At 46.0% G+C, this 14,856-nt stretch overlaps 1 protein-coding gene across 2 annotated transcripts in view; it reads left to right on the top strand.

Moving 5' to 3' along the window:
* The window catches only part of LOC137421478 (uncharacterized), a 69,931-nt gene extending 57,844 nt beyond the window's left edge, over positions 1-12,087 (top strand). For both annotated transcript variants that reach the window (XM_068107597.2, XM_078784509.1), the window contains exons 3-4: positions 6,255-6,395; positions 11,876-12,087. In XM_068107597.2, coding sequence (XP_067963698.2) covers positions 6,255-6,395; positions 11,876-11,964 — 230 coding nt within the window. In that variant the 3' untranslated portion in view covers positions 11,965-12,087. The remainder of the gene's footprint in view (positions 1-6,254; positions 6,396-11,875) is intronic.
* Positions 12,088-14,856: the final 2,769 nt, after the last annotated feature.

The raw sequence follows: 14,856 nt of genomic DNA, 5'->3' as shown, positions 1-14,856 counted from the left end.
GGATTATTTATAAGGGAATATTACACAAAAATTTACAATGTGGAGGGTTCGAAAAACCGCAACAATATATTGGTTGTACAATTGATTACTATTGTTTTTGTGCTGTTATTCTTGAGTGACCTTAATACAATACTTGTTTTTTGGTAACAATTGGTGTGGTTTCACCATTGATCTTTGACACACAGAATAACACATCTTTCTGCCGTGACTCCTCTCGGTGCTCGGAGGTACACCGTGACCGGGGTTTGGGGAGGAGCACGTAACAACATCCAACCACTTTCAAGCTCAACCACATCATCCTCCACCATACTCAGCCTCTCTTTTAATGCCTTCCTCACTGTCACCTCTTTCAACCTCCACACCTTCATTCTCGGTTGGTACTTCACCTGCCGAGCTCTCCTCGCACCTTTCACCTTTATGTCACAGACAACCAAGTGGTGCTGTGAAACAGCCTCCTCCCCCGGGATCACCTTTGTGTCCCGGAGGTGCCCCCTATCTCGCCTTCGCACCAGCAGGTAGTCAACGGTTGTCGTCTACCCACCTGACGTGTATGTAACAGGCTTATTATCCTCTTTCTGGAACTGAGTATTACCAATCAACAAATCAGCAAACTCCAAAATCCTTTCACCTTCTCCATTTCTCACACCATATCCGTAACCCCCATGAACTCCCTCAAAACCGTCCATACTCCTTTCCACATGTCCATTTAGGTCTCCTCCTACCACAACAACTTCCTCATCTTTCATGTTTTCCATCAGCTTCTCTGTTGCACCCCAGAACTTGGCCTCTTCATTGCTCCGACCAACCTGCGGAGCATATCCCAAGATGGCGTTCACCAAGAGCTTTCCAATCATCATTCTCACCATCATCAACCTTTCACTCACTCAAGTCACACTCACCACACTGTCTACAAACTCCTCAGAAAACAGGACACCAACACCATTCACGCCTTCTGGGCACCCTAGCCACACAATCTTGTATTTCTGTCCCTGCCTACCCTTCACCATTCTCACACCCCTTCCCTTCCATCTCATCTCCTGCATACAACATATGTCCACTCTTCTTCTGACCAATAGTTCCACCACTTCTCCTGATCTCCCTGTCATTGTCCCTACATTCCATGTCCCAAACCTCAGTAACCGATCTCCACGTCGGGCATCAGACTTTTCGTCGTCATAAATGGAGTGATTTCTAGCCTTGCTTTGATCGGGTTCCCCACCTTGAGTTTTGACGAGAGGGAGTGGGCTACCCACGGGGTACTTCAGGCTGTACCCTGCCCATATGTAGCTGTAATTGTTATGGTTGATCATTGAGATCATTGATGAAGACTAGAAAAAGCACAGGGCCCAGAACACTACCTTGGGGAACTCCTGCCAGAACAGGAAGGGGAGTTGAGAGAAATCCATTCAGGGGCACACGATGACTATGTCCAGAGAGGAAGTCTGCAAGCCATGTGTGGAGATTTCCATTGATACCATAGGAGGAGAGTTTGGTGAGCAGATGTGGGTGCCAGATCGTATCGAAGGCACGTGGTATGTCAAGGGAGACAGCTCTGATTTCCTGTTTGGCATTGAGGACCACCATCCATTGTTGAGACAGCAGAAGCAACATGTCCAGAGTAGAACGACCTGGTCTGAATCCGAATTGATGATCGGAGATCAAGCCATTGGAGAAGAGGAAGGATTTGATATCCGAAGCAATTATGGATTCCATGCCCTTGCTGATAATTGGGAGCAGGCCGATTCGTCTGTAGTTGCAAGGATCTGTTTTTGCACATTTTTTGTGCAAAGCGGTAATGTTTGCTCCATTGAGGTCGCCCTTGCAAACCATGGCGTTACAGTAGACAGAGCTGCCTTTTTGTTTTCACGTACCCATTTGTTGATTGACCTGCAGTTGATTGATTTGACATTTTTTTTGTGATATTGGCACTCTAACCCGATTCCTCGCTCCACCCTCCTTTTCTTCCCTCTCTCCTCCCTGCTCCTCGCTCCGCCACCACTGCTCACCACCCTCCCTCTTTGCCCCCCTCCCTCCTCTCTCCACCTTTCCCCCTCCACCCTCCCTTCTCTCCTCCCTCATTTCTCTATCTCCCCTCCACCCTCCGTCCTCTCTCTCCCTTCCCTCCTTCCCCTTCCTTCCACCCTCCTCTCCCTTCCCTTTCCTCCTCCCCTTCCCCTCCTCATCCCTCCTCTCCAACCCCTCCCCTCTCTCCCTTCTCTCCTCCCCCCCTCCTTATTCATATTCCCGTCAGGAAGCGACTCATTGTTACCTGGCAACGCCGGGTATTTTTGCTGGTTTCAAATATACCAGTGTCTCAAAGCAATCTGTTCACATTTAAGACAGCTTTGAGATTTAGAGTACTTCAAAATAATTTAATACTTGCATTATTTGCGAACTGGTATCTCCACCCAGGTCATACTATCCTCTTCAATTAAATTATCAAACAATCCCGGCGACGCCGCTGTTAGACTTTCGGTCTTCTTCAATGTAAACTTGTATGTGCAATCAGCATTGGGCGACACATGAAATATGTAAACTTTTTCTTTGACTCCCAATTTATGCCCCAGGATTTCGTGTCATGGGGCAAAATGGAAAGGAGCTCAAGATTTTATATTGGGTCATTCCTGGTGGAACTTGTTTCCATCTTTTTACTTTGCTTTGGGTGTGCAGCATGGGGATTTGCGATGGCGAGAAATGCTTTGCTCTTGTAGTTTCAGTACCTCTCTTTACCCATGGATGGGATTATACATTATTATTGTTGTTGTTGTTCTAAATCCCTGGATAGCTCTCTTGGGACAGGCCCGCTGCACGGAGACAGCCGATCAATCTCCCAGGAGATCTTCAAGAGATCCCCCAAATCCAATATGATGTACCTCCACCCTCACTTATCCTTCTTTAAACAGTGAAATGCATTGCATAATTCTTTGTCTTGGAAAGATTTGGATGAACAATATGAAAGTTGAAAAAAAAAACTTTTATTTGAAAACAAACTCCAACACAGGATGTGGGGGATAAACAAAAATAAAATAAACAAAATCACTCACTGCAGGCAGGTTGGTGGTCTTTCTGTCTTCTGCCGACTCCTCTCCGGCCAAGTTCCCCCAGCTCTGTCTGTGCTCTGTCCCCCAAATATTCCTACAGGTCGCACAAGATCTGCCAGCAACCCCCTTCTGTTGAAACTGCCAAAATCAAGACTCTCTGCTCACCTTCACTCTTTAATTCTTCTTTTCTCCCGCCTCTGGAACAAACTCCCTCGCTCTCTTCAATCCCACTCCTCCCTCCAGGTCTTTAAAACAGCTGTTCACCACCATCTCTTATCTTCCCCCATCCAAAACCTTCATCTTTTCTACCTCTGTTAATTCACCCCAGATCCACTTTTTGAAATACCGACTTCTTTCCTGGAAGTCCTAGCAGTGTCCATGTGTATTATACCTCTCCCACTGCCCACCCCCCTTCCCACACCTCCCCACCCCTTCCCCCCTTCCCATACCTCCCCACCCCAAGCCCTCTTCCTCCCACAGATCTCCCGATGTCCCTGTTCTCCACTGTTGTACTTGTGTGCTTCGCTCTCTCTCCCCATCTTGTCTCCCGCTCCCTTTACTGTATGTTTTTTGTTTCCGCTTGTTTTTTTGTGATTAATGTTCGCCCTTCCACGAGCCTCGATGTTGTGTACAAAAAAAAAAACCCCCCACTGGTCAACAAAACGAACAAAATGTGGAAATTGTTTTTTTCCCAACAACAATTTGGTCTTTCTTAAGAAAATAATATGTTTAATTCTGAAATGTTCATTTGAACATAATTCAAGTTGTAATGAACAAAATTTCAGAACCTGCAGTTTGGACATCGACTATCGATGTGAAGTATTGGGTAACTTCTCTTATCTTCTCTTATCTACCATCTCTTTTCTTCCTCCATCCAAAACTTGATCTTTTCTACCCCTGTTAATACACTCCAAATCCACCTTTTTCAAATTCCGTTTTTCTCCTGATTGTCCAAGTCGTGTTTATATGCTTTGCACCGTTTCTCCTCTCCCCCCCCCCCCCTCCCCCATCCCCCTCCAGCCCTCTTCCTTCTGCAGATCTACAAAAGTAGCTGTTCTCTTCTGTTGTTATGCTTTCCTCTCTCCCCCTCTTGTCGCCCACTCCCTCTATTTTATGTTTTATGTGTTTTCTGTTTATGTCTTTGTGCTTTTTGTGTTGCTCTGACACAAGCCTCGACTTTGTAGACAATAAAATAAAATGTCGACTTGTGTGCAGGTGAAGGTGATTTGGAAGAGGGAACTAATTTCAAAATGGATATTCCTCAAAACCTTTAGAACTCACCTATTCCGATAAAACAGTAAAACGATGCATCAACATCAGAATCCAGCAGTATTTCCCTGCCTAACGCCCACCAACTAATGCCAGCAGATGAGATGCCAGTTTCATGAACATCCAAGGAGCAGGGGGTCAGAAGGTTATTATGTGGGGGAGGTTTAGGGGAATTGTCACCTAAGTGTACAAGGAGAGGTTGAGGGCCAGGTATGAGCAATTTGGCAAAGAAGGGGAAGAAATGGAGAAGGAATGGTAGAAGTGTGGAGAGGCATTCAAGGGAATTGCAGAAGATTAAGGATGGAAGCGACAAAGACGGTTGCATAATTGAAGGTGTGTGTAGGATATTTCAAAGAGCTGTTTAATCAGGAAGGAAGCAGCAGCGAGCTGTAGCTGCAGAGTTAAATAGAGAGAAAAGTAGAGATCACGGAAAAGGAAGTGCGGACGGCATTGAAGAGGATGAAAAAGGGAAGGGCGCCAGGTGTTGACGAGGCATTACACAAATGATACTTGCATCGGGAGAAGTCGGAGTCAAGTGGACAAAGAGGTTCTTGAATGAATGTATGAGAGAGTTTGGAGAAGCCTCTGTGGGATTGGCTCATTTGCAAAGCAGTGTGTAAACTGTCATGGAGTGGCCCGATGTGTGTGAATGGAGTGAGAATGATTGTGTAGCTGATTGTGCGAATAATTGGGGTGCGAGGGATCGTGAGATGGCCGGTGTGTGTAAGTTGTGTGTGCTGGTCTGTGAGGCAGCTTCTGAGCGTGCATGGTTTGGGGGAAGTACCATGATGTGGGAGTGGGCGTGGTCAAGGTTACGGGGAGGGGCGTATGTATGTGTGTGACTTCTGCAGCATAAGCAGTGAATATGGAGAACACGTCGGGGTTCCCTGCAGGAAATCCGCCGAATGCCAGTGCGAAATTTTAAATTAACTGGTAGACTACGGATGCACCGTCGAACTTCTCCACAGAGAGGGGCTTGCTGGGGTTAGAATATTGAGTATGGAAGCAGCCTAAATGCTGCAACGCCAGAGCAATCGCTGCTGTTTGTACGCGCTGGGCACCCAAGGAGAACCTTCCTGCCTGTTCCTGCCATGGAGGGATCGCCTGCTGAGATCAATTGTGTTGCTATGTTTGGCGGTCTCAATCGGTGTCAGTCGTTGCTCAACATCTTTTCTGGCCGGGGACCTATCCACGGCACGGCGGCCTGCAGGTCCAGAGTTCCGGGAGAGTCCGAGAAGTCGCACACGTGATGCATCCCAAACCCCGTGTCTGCAACAATATTTTCACTCTGTCTGCCGGTTTGGCAGTCAAGCAACATTGAAAATCATTCCAAACAGGAAACTTAATGTTCAGAATGACATCATAAAGGACACAAACAACAGGCACAAATAACTAATGTAACGTGTAAGATAGAGTGAGGTAATAGACACGACACTACAATGCCAGTAAATTCCAGATTTTTTTTTTTTTGAAAGGATTTTTGCAATCTTTACTTCATTTGAATTGAATTAAATATTTGAACACTGTTGAACATAAATCGTCTTCTTGTTTATTCCAATAACCTCCAGTATCGCAGCACTTGGACATGTCAAATAGGGTGGTGCATAAGGATGATGTGGAAGACTGCTTTAATCGTGCTTAACCCTCTGGAGTCTACAAGCCGATTCTATCGGCTTCACGCATGCGCCGAAACATCTACAAGCCGAATTTGTAGGCTCTAACCGCATTCAAATTTACCGTGCAATTACCGCCTCCTGGATTCGATGTGCATCATGGGAATAGACTCCAGAGGGTTAACATCCGGAATTTTTCTTTAACAATCTTTAACTTAATTGTTATATTTGAATTGAAGTATACATTGTGTGGCGTAACATGTTCTATGAACTCTCCAGATGGTTCTCAATCTCATTTCCCTGCAAAAGACTGACGCTGATTTCTACACAGGTGATGTCTGTCCTGTAAATGTGGAAGGCAGACAACATGACAACGATTCATCTGTCACAGAAGATTCAAAATGTGCTTCTGCAAAGGAAGGTTCAGATGATATTCACATGACAAACGGAAGTGCTTCCTGTTTTGCATCTGGTGCGTGGAAACGTAAAAACATTAACATGCAATCTTTTGTATTGAGAAAATATAAATTTTCAGAAAAGTGTCAAATACTTTGCATTTTGATTTTGACAAAAAAAAAGAAAATATTGTGTTCTTTGTTTCTGGTGAACAATCGAGAAATAATATGGGACAAATAAGGTCCAGTCGCAGCTTGACGGTGAGGAAGAAGCCTTTTTTGAAGAAGCAATCACAAGATGAAGACTCATTTCCGAAGAAATACAAGTGCATGTCTGGGCCTCGCAACACCAAGATTAATATTAAATTAAACAAACTCAAAAAGGTTCGAGAAAAGCGAATTTGTTACAAGTGTAATGTGTGCAGAATGGATTTTGTTTCAACGTGTGACGTCAAAATACACATGAGGATCCACATTGGAAAACGCCCCCACAAGTGCTCTGTTTGTGATAAAGCTTTCTTGACAAAAGGTAATTTGAAGACACATGTGATGGTCCATGCAGGAGAGCGGCCTCACAAATGCTCGATATGTGACAAAGATTTCTTGCGAAAATTGCATTTGAAATCACATATGAGGATCCATACAGGTGAGCGTCCTTACAGCTGCTCAATATGTGATAAAGGTTTCTCTCATAACAACCATTTGAAATTACATACGAGGATCCATACAGGAGACCGTCCTTTCAGCTGCTCGATATGTGATAAAAGTTTCTCTCAAAACAATTTGAAATTTCATATGAGGATCCACACAGGAGAGCGTCCTTACAGCTGCTCGATATGTGACAAATGTTTCTCTCAGAAAGGTGATTTGAATAGGCATATGAGGATCCATACAGGAGAGCGTCCTCACAAATGCTCAATATGTGATAAAGGTTTCCTTGGAAAAGGTGATTTGAATAGGCATATGAGGATCCATACAGGAGAGTGTCCTCACAAATGCTCGATATGTGACAAAGATTTCCTTGAAAAACGTCATTTGAAAACGCATATGATGATCCATACAGGAGAGGGCCCTTCTAAATGCTCGATATGTGATGAAGGTTTCTTTGCAAAAGGTGATTTGAATAGGCATATGAGGATCCATACAGGAGAGCGTCCTCACAAATGCTCGATATGTGACAAAGGTTTCACTGGAAAAGGCGATTTGAAAACGCACATGATGATCCATACAGGAGAGTATCCTTGCAAATGCTCGATATGTGATAAAGGTTTCCCTAGCGACAGTAAATTGAAATTACATGTGAGGATCCACACAAGAGAGCGACCTTACAAATGCTCAAAACAACAAAAACATGCATTTTAAGGCCATTTTCCCTGCTCGAGCGGGGGTTGGCCTTGCGGTCACCATGACGATCTTCTCCATTTTGCCCTATTTTCTGCATCTCCCCTTGTTAACCCCCTTGCCCGCATTTCTTCTTCCACCATCTTTAGCCGAGTCTTTCTCGGTCTTCCCCGTCCTCTACTCCCTTCTACATTCATTTCCATCACTCTTCTCAACCAGTCACTTTCATCCTTCCTCAACACATGACCAAACCATCTCAACCTGTTCCTCTTCACAACATCAATCACAGGCTCTATTCCCACAAATCTAGCTCCAGACCTAATCTAAAATCTAATCTAATCTAATCAAATTTAAAACAAAGCTCTGGACCTTACAAATGCTCGATATGTGATAAAGGTTTCTCTAGCAACAGCAAATTGAAATTACATATGAGGATCCATACAGGAGAGCGACCACACAAATGCTCGATATGTGACAAGGTTTCTCTAACAACAGCAATTTGAAATTACATACAAGGGTCCATACAGGAGAGCTGAAATCTGAAACAGCAGGATCTGAAAAATGACGTCGAGTATTTTGAAATTGAAGAAACCTGAAATTGTACCAGTGATAGTCGGAGCAACAGGGACTCCGGATGATCAAGAAAACCCCCACTGAGCACTTAAAAGCATTCTGGGGAATATCATGACATACATCATACAGGTGGAGGCTGTTAGATGTTCACTGAGGATTCTAAAACGGGCCCTTGGAACAAATCTATGAGAATGAAATTTCACAAAGTGGTTCATGAATAATGACCCTTCACCGAAAAAGGAGGTGGAGATTTTGAGTTCATGGAGAACTTACTCGCACCTCCTAAAACCCGCATATGGAGATAACAACCAACGAGAGCGTCCTTACAAAAGTTATTTTTTGACGAGGATTTTATTTCTCAACGGAGCTTGAACTTCCACAGTGCAACCCACGCTGGAGTGCTCACGTAAAAAAAATGCTCTGACTTGGGAAGAGTTTTTCTGTTGAAGGTTTGTTAAATTCACATAGCATTACCCGTGCCATGTTGTGCATGCTCCTCTTGTATGCGTTCCCCAGCAGTAGACGAGATATTCAGTGAACCAGCAAGGAGAAAGCTATCGTGAAAGCGTACATCCCTTTGGGCATATTCCTTGTGAGCACAACTCCTCAGAGAACCACCTGTAACTCCGGACAACCAGCCAGCACCCCTGATCCCCTTGATGAAAGCCATACGGCTGGCTGTTAACAGAATATCCACAACAATGACTGCAAACCTGCGCCCAAAGGCAACAAGAATCTCAGGATGCTAAGCCCATCCACGTCCATGCTACTGAAACCAAATTTATAGAGAACGACAGGGAAAAAAATGTTGAATTTATTCATTTGGTTCTCCATATTCTCACAACCAAAATTAAAAATTTGATGCCAATAATTCAAACATTCCTCACCCCTCCCCTTCAAAACTCTCCCCTCACACCTCCCCTTCAAATCTCCACCCTACTATTTTTCTCCAATTCTCCCCCCTCCCACCTCCTCCTCAAAGCTGCCTCCTCCCCACTTCCCCTCCCTTCCATCACATACCTCTACCGCCCCCCTTATTTTGTGTGTTATGTGTCGGTTTGACTCTTTGTGTGATTAATGTTAGCTCTTGCACGAGCCTCGATCTTGTATACAAAAAAAATCTGCTTAACAGATACCTTCCTCCTTCAAGATGTCTCTGATTCCTTAATATCTCTTCCTGGTTTCTCCCTCCTCCGGTATGATAGGCCCGAGCCTTGTCCTGGTGGTGGGGTTGCTATCTTTATCAAAGACTCTTTTCCTCACTCTCCTTGCACTGCCCTCTCTCCACCCCACCCCCAAGAGTACCTCTGGCTTCGGCGTCTTCTCCGCTCCCACCTTTTGTTCATATGTGTTCTGTACCGTCCTCCAAACAGTGATGACTCCATTTACATCTCGCTGTCTGACAACATGGACTAACTTCTATCCACTCATCCCAACTCTCTCTTCCTCATATATGGCGACTTGAACTGTCATCATGCCAACTGGCTGGGTGTGGGTTCCTCTCACACCAGCGATGAGACCTCAGCAAAGGACTTCTGCGACTCACTGGGACTGACACAATCTGTCAATTTCCCGACCCAGATCTCAGCAAACGGAGTATTTTCTCTTCTCGACTGGGTTATGACTGACTTCCCTGCAAATGTGTGCTGCTCTTCTTCTGCTCCAATCGGTTCTTCTGATCATTTCCTTGTTAAAGTGATCATCTCTCTGGCCAATCTCAGTGAGCCTCCTCGGCACCGACGAGTCTGGCATTTAACTCAGGCTGACTGGCATTGTTTTCAAGCAGCCATCAATCATCTGGACTGGTCTCCCATCTTTACTGCCTCTGACATCAACTCTTCCTGGGAATTCTTCCAAAGTAAACTGCTCTCTCATGCGTAGATTTATCCCATCTCCTCTTCATTTGTCGTACCCTTCCTCCCGTCCATGATGCACTGAAGCTTGTATTGAGGCAGTTGCCATGAAGCAACTTGCCATCACCTCATGGAAGGCAAATCCAACTGAAGGTAATCTCAGTTCCTTTCACAAAGCTCAGAACAAGTGTATCTACCCTCAGGAGAGCCAGGAAACAGTATCTCTCTGCTCTCAAGACTGAATTCTCAAACCTGTCGCCCTCCTCCAAATCCTGGTGGCATCTGGTCAAATCTGTTTCTGGTGTTTGTTCCCCCATCCATCCCCTCCCTTAACTCAAAGGGCTACACAGCTGACACCGCACGTGAAAAAGCCGAATGCCTCAACTCTGTGTTTGCGTCAAAATCTTGTGTCCCAAACCCATCTCTCTCTGTACTCACCGTACCCAGTCGTACCCAGCTGCTCCTGGACTCTGTGTCCTTCTCTCCTGACAAGGTGGAGAACTTTTTGTCAAACCGTGACTCTGATTCTGCGACTGGACCAGACTGCATCAGCCCACGGGTCCTAAAATCCTTCTCTGCCTCTTTACCTCACCCTTTCTCTGTTCTCTTCACCCTCTATTTTGTTCAAGGTCATCTGTCATCTGCTTGGAAATCAGCCAACATTACCGCTTTGCACAAAAAGGTGCAAAAACAGATCCTTGAAACTACAGACTAATCAGCCTGCTCCAAACAATCAGCAAGGTCATGGAATCGATCATCGCTTCTGACATAAAATCCTTCCTCTTCTCTAATGGCTTGATCTTGGATCATAAATTTGATTTCTTAGCAGGACGTTCTACTCTGGACATGCTGCTTCTGCTCTCAACAATGGATGGAGATCCTTAATGCCAAACAATAAATCAGAGCCGTCTCCCTCGACAGAGCACATGCCTTCGATACGGTCGAGCACCCCGCTCTGCTCACCAAACTCGATGGAAATCTCCACGCATGGCTTGCGGACTTCCTCTTGGTGGTCTTTCTGTCTTCTACCGACTCCTCTTCAGCCTTGCTTCCCCAGCTCTCTCTGTGCTCTGTCCCACAAATGTTCCTACAGGTCGCACAAGATCTGCCAGCAACCCTCTTGTGGTTAAACTGCCAAAATCAAGACTCTCTATTCACCTTCACTCTTTCATTCCTCTTTTCTCCTGCCTCTGAAACAAACTCCCTCACTCTTTTTCAATCCCACTCCTCCCTCCAGGCCTTTAAAACAGCTGTTCACTACCATTTCTTATCTTCTCCCATCCAAAACCTTGATCTTTTCTTCCCCCGTTAATTCACGCCAGATCCACTTTTTTGCTATTCTGACTTCACTCCTGAATGTCCGAGCAGTGTCCATGTGGTTTTTTTTTTTTAACTTCCCCCCCCCCACCCCCCTCCCCATGCTTCCTCCCCCAAGCCCTCTCCCTCCCACAGATCTCCCAATGTCCCTGCTCTCCATCTTCTCTCCCGATCCTTCCTTTTATCATATGTTTTATGTGTCAGTTTCTCTTTTTGTGATCAATGTTAGCTCTTACACCAACCTCGATCTTGTGTACAAAAAAAGAACAAATGGTAACATAACTTAACCTCTCAATCTGTACTTGGATCTCAACGTGCTTCTTTCAGGGCCTTTCTTCGAATGCAGTTTTGTTATTCTTGTCTCTGTCCTTCCCATGTATCCAGCCAAGTTCCATTTGAGTTTTTTGATTGTGACCAGTGTCTAGAAAATTTGTTTTCCATCTGATTTAGTTGTTTTTCTGGTCCCGTTTTAGTTCTGCTCAGATGGCATCTTTCCATGGCAGTTTGGACATCAATTTTTACTCGATCTTTGCTGTCGTCCATGTTTCATTACCATGTGTGATATTGGGAGAACACCCTTGTTGTAAAATTGTTTATCAGACGAAGAGTCCTGCCTATGTTTTTCCTTAAACTTTAATTTGTTCAGGGTTTCACAATAAAGAGAGGTCCTCAAAGTACAAATGCACTGCCTGTGTTCTTGTGAATATTGTCACGCGATTGCCCTCGGTTAAGACGGGGGAATAGCGGATGGAAACGAGCTTAACGAGGCGTCCGGGTCAATGGCGGATTTGCTATACACACGCGGGTGGAAGGAAAGAGGAAGAAGAAGCGGCGAGATTTACCTGGCAGTCCGCGTGTATTCTCCAACCTGCGAAGTGATTAGATTCACACGAACACTGAATTATGTACAAAAAGAAATAAGGTTTTATTGCCACGGATGCCAACAAGAATGGGCCGGCAAAATACAGGTCCTAAATTGGGACGTCCCCACACCTCACTTCAAATACACGGACGAAGGAATATTCAAATAAAATAATTGTTGTGTTGGGGTTTGTGTGGTGCGAGTTTAGCTTTTGTGATTCGTCAAGAATCGTCAGGCATCGAGCGCTTTCGTCCGACGCAGCGCTGGTGGTGGCGGGAACTGCCTGGTCGTAGGCGCTGAGCAGCCCTTAGCGCGCCCACGCGATCACTCGACAGGTCCCGTGCGTGAATGCAGTGAAGGAGGATCGTCAGCGCTCCAACAGCAAGCCTAGCTCGTCATTCGTATGTGAGCGCAGGGGAAAAGAATCGTCGGCGCTCCATCTCTCCACCAAAGTCTGAAGGCAAGAACAGGTCCAAGCGCAAAATATGTCAAGAATTGAAGAGAGGCAGAGGCGAAGAGAGAAAATGTCGGTCAGCGAGTCGTTTTACTGATCGTCTTCTGACGTTACCCTCTATCTCTCCCAATCAGTGTGTCATTTCTTGGTGGTCTTTCGCGCATTCTTGCATCACCGGCACTTGTCCTTCAATCAGCGCGTCGCTTGTTGTGGCTCTTTCGCGCCTTCCTTACTGATTGGCCGCGGTGTCATCAGTCGGTGGCCAATCAGTGTCGCTCCATTACCTTCCTTACTCCCAATCCCGGGGAAGCTTTTTGTCCCTTCCCTGACCAATCACACGTCCTTCCCTGCTCTGCCAATTAGTGGCCTGCTCTTTGCTTGTCCCTCTCCTGGCCAATCACGAGTTCTCCCTGGATGTGGCTCTCAGCCGGCCTGGTCAATGTTTGATCGCCATGGTGTACCACTGTGCGGCCGCTTGCTGTCGGTCTTTTCGGTCAGTCATTGTGGCGGCGGGGGAATTAATGTGGTGCACTAATGTATCGAGCTCATGTATGTGGTGTGTTGCCATAAGGGACAATGGATGGAGCACAGAGGTTTCACACACAGGGGAAGTATCATAGTCCCTAGTCTACCTATCACCGGATCATCCTCGTATGATCACAAGTACACACTTGATCCGACAAACTGCCTAAACACAGAACTTATCACATTGAGATTGTTCTAACTCGACAGACGAAGCATGATACCTATGCAGATCTACCTGGATCTATATATGCCTACACAACCGACATAACACAGCCCCATCCCCAACCCCCACCCCCCCCCTCCACCCCCCTGGAACTGGAGCCCCTGCTCGGTTCACTGCATGCGCTACCATTCCAGTCTTAGCACTTACGGTCTCACACCTAATTACCCTATGAAATAAATCAGGAGGGCTGTGGGAAGTGAGCCGAAGCTACCGACATCGGCTCCTTACATGCTCATCCCCTTTACAATTATGCATTTCAAATATTTACAATGATTCTAATTTATTGTTCCTGCGGAGGAAGGGAAACGAGCAACACGCAAAACTAACAACCACAAACTTAACCTTAACCTGCAAAAACTCAAAAATTATATAAACATTTATACAACCCCTTCCTACAGACCGCGTCCCACAGTGGATGCCACAAGACTAAACGTTACCTTCGGGGCTATCCCAATGCACCCCAAAATTTCCGTGGGCCCTTTCCTGGTGTTACAGGTGAGTGACATGGCTCGGTGGATTTCGCCCACATTCATTCAACACAAACCCATAACCACTCATACACATTCCATCAACCAAACATTTCAAAAGTCAACAAAGCACTTAATCCATCCCCCTGCAGGACCATGGCATCGATGTCATCTCACGTGTGTGTTGCCCTCAACTAGGCAGCGGGGAGGTACCGCACAATCAAGATGGTGGGGGCACTTCAGGCTATGGTGCCTGCAGTCCAAACACAAGTCACTTGACTTACAAATTCATTGCCCCCCCCCCCCCTTTACCTCTTCGCCCGTGACAGTCAAACAGCCCCTTTCCGCCGTTACCCCGCCGGTGGGGGTCTCCACACTCCAGGGTCTGTTGCCTCCTGCTTCCGCGCAGCTACACAGGTCGCCGGGAGTCTTCTAACCCAAGGCGCCCAATCGGACCCTCCACCGACGGGCTCCAATTTCCAGTCACCACTGGTTGTCAGGGGTAATTGCCGCAGAGGGGGGTCGCAGTCATCGCTCCTCAGAGCTTGATCTGTACCTGCAGACACGCACACCTTCCCCACTCACAAAATCCCCAAAACACATTTCCTCCCCTGCTGCCATTCAATTTTCAAACAAATTTCCAGAGCAGATGTTTCAAAAGAGTCGTTTCCAAACGTTGCTGCCATGGCCTGCCATGATGTGAAATCCCATATTCACATTTAACCAATACTTTTCATAATCACAGTAATCATCACTCATCCATAATCTCAAACCTCACGACCACATAAATACACATCACCTTTACACAAAAACAAACGCCCACCCACAAGACACTGTGTGGCATACATTCCACCCCTCACCGACCATGCCATCAATTTGAAGACCACATCAGTCACCTGCCGAAGTACCACCCCTGGGCCCTT

This window comes from Myxine glutinosa, chromosome 1, assembly GCF_964187855.1.
Source record: "Myxine glutinosa chromosome 1, kmMyxGlut1.1, whole genome shotgun sequence".
NCBI classification, from domain to species: domain Eukaryota; kingdom Metazoa; phylum Chordata; class Myxini; order Myxiniformes; family Myxinidae; genus Myxine; species Myxine glutinosa.
This window is presented reverse-complemented; position numbering and strand designations above follow the sequence as displayed.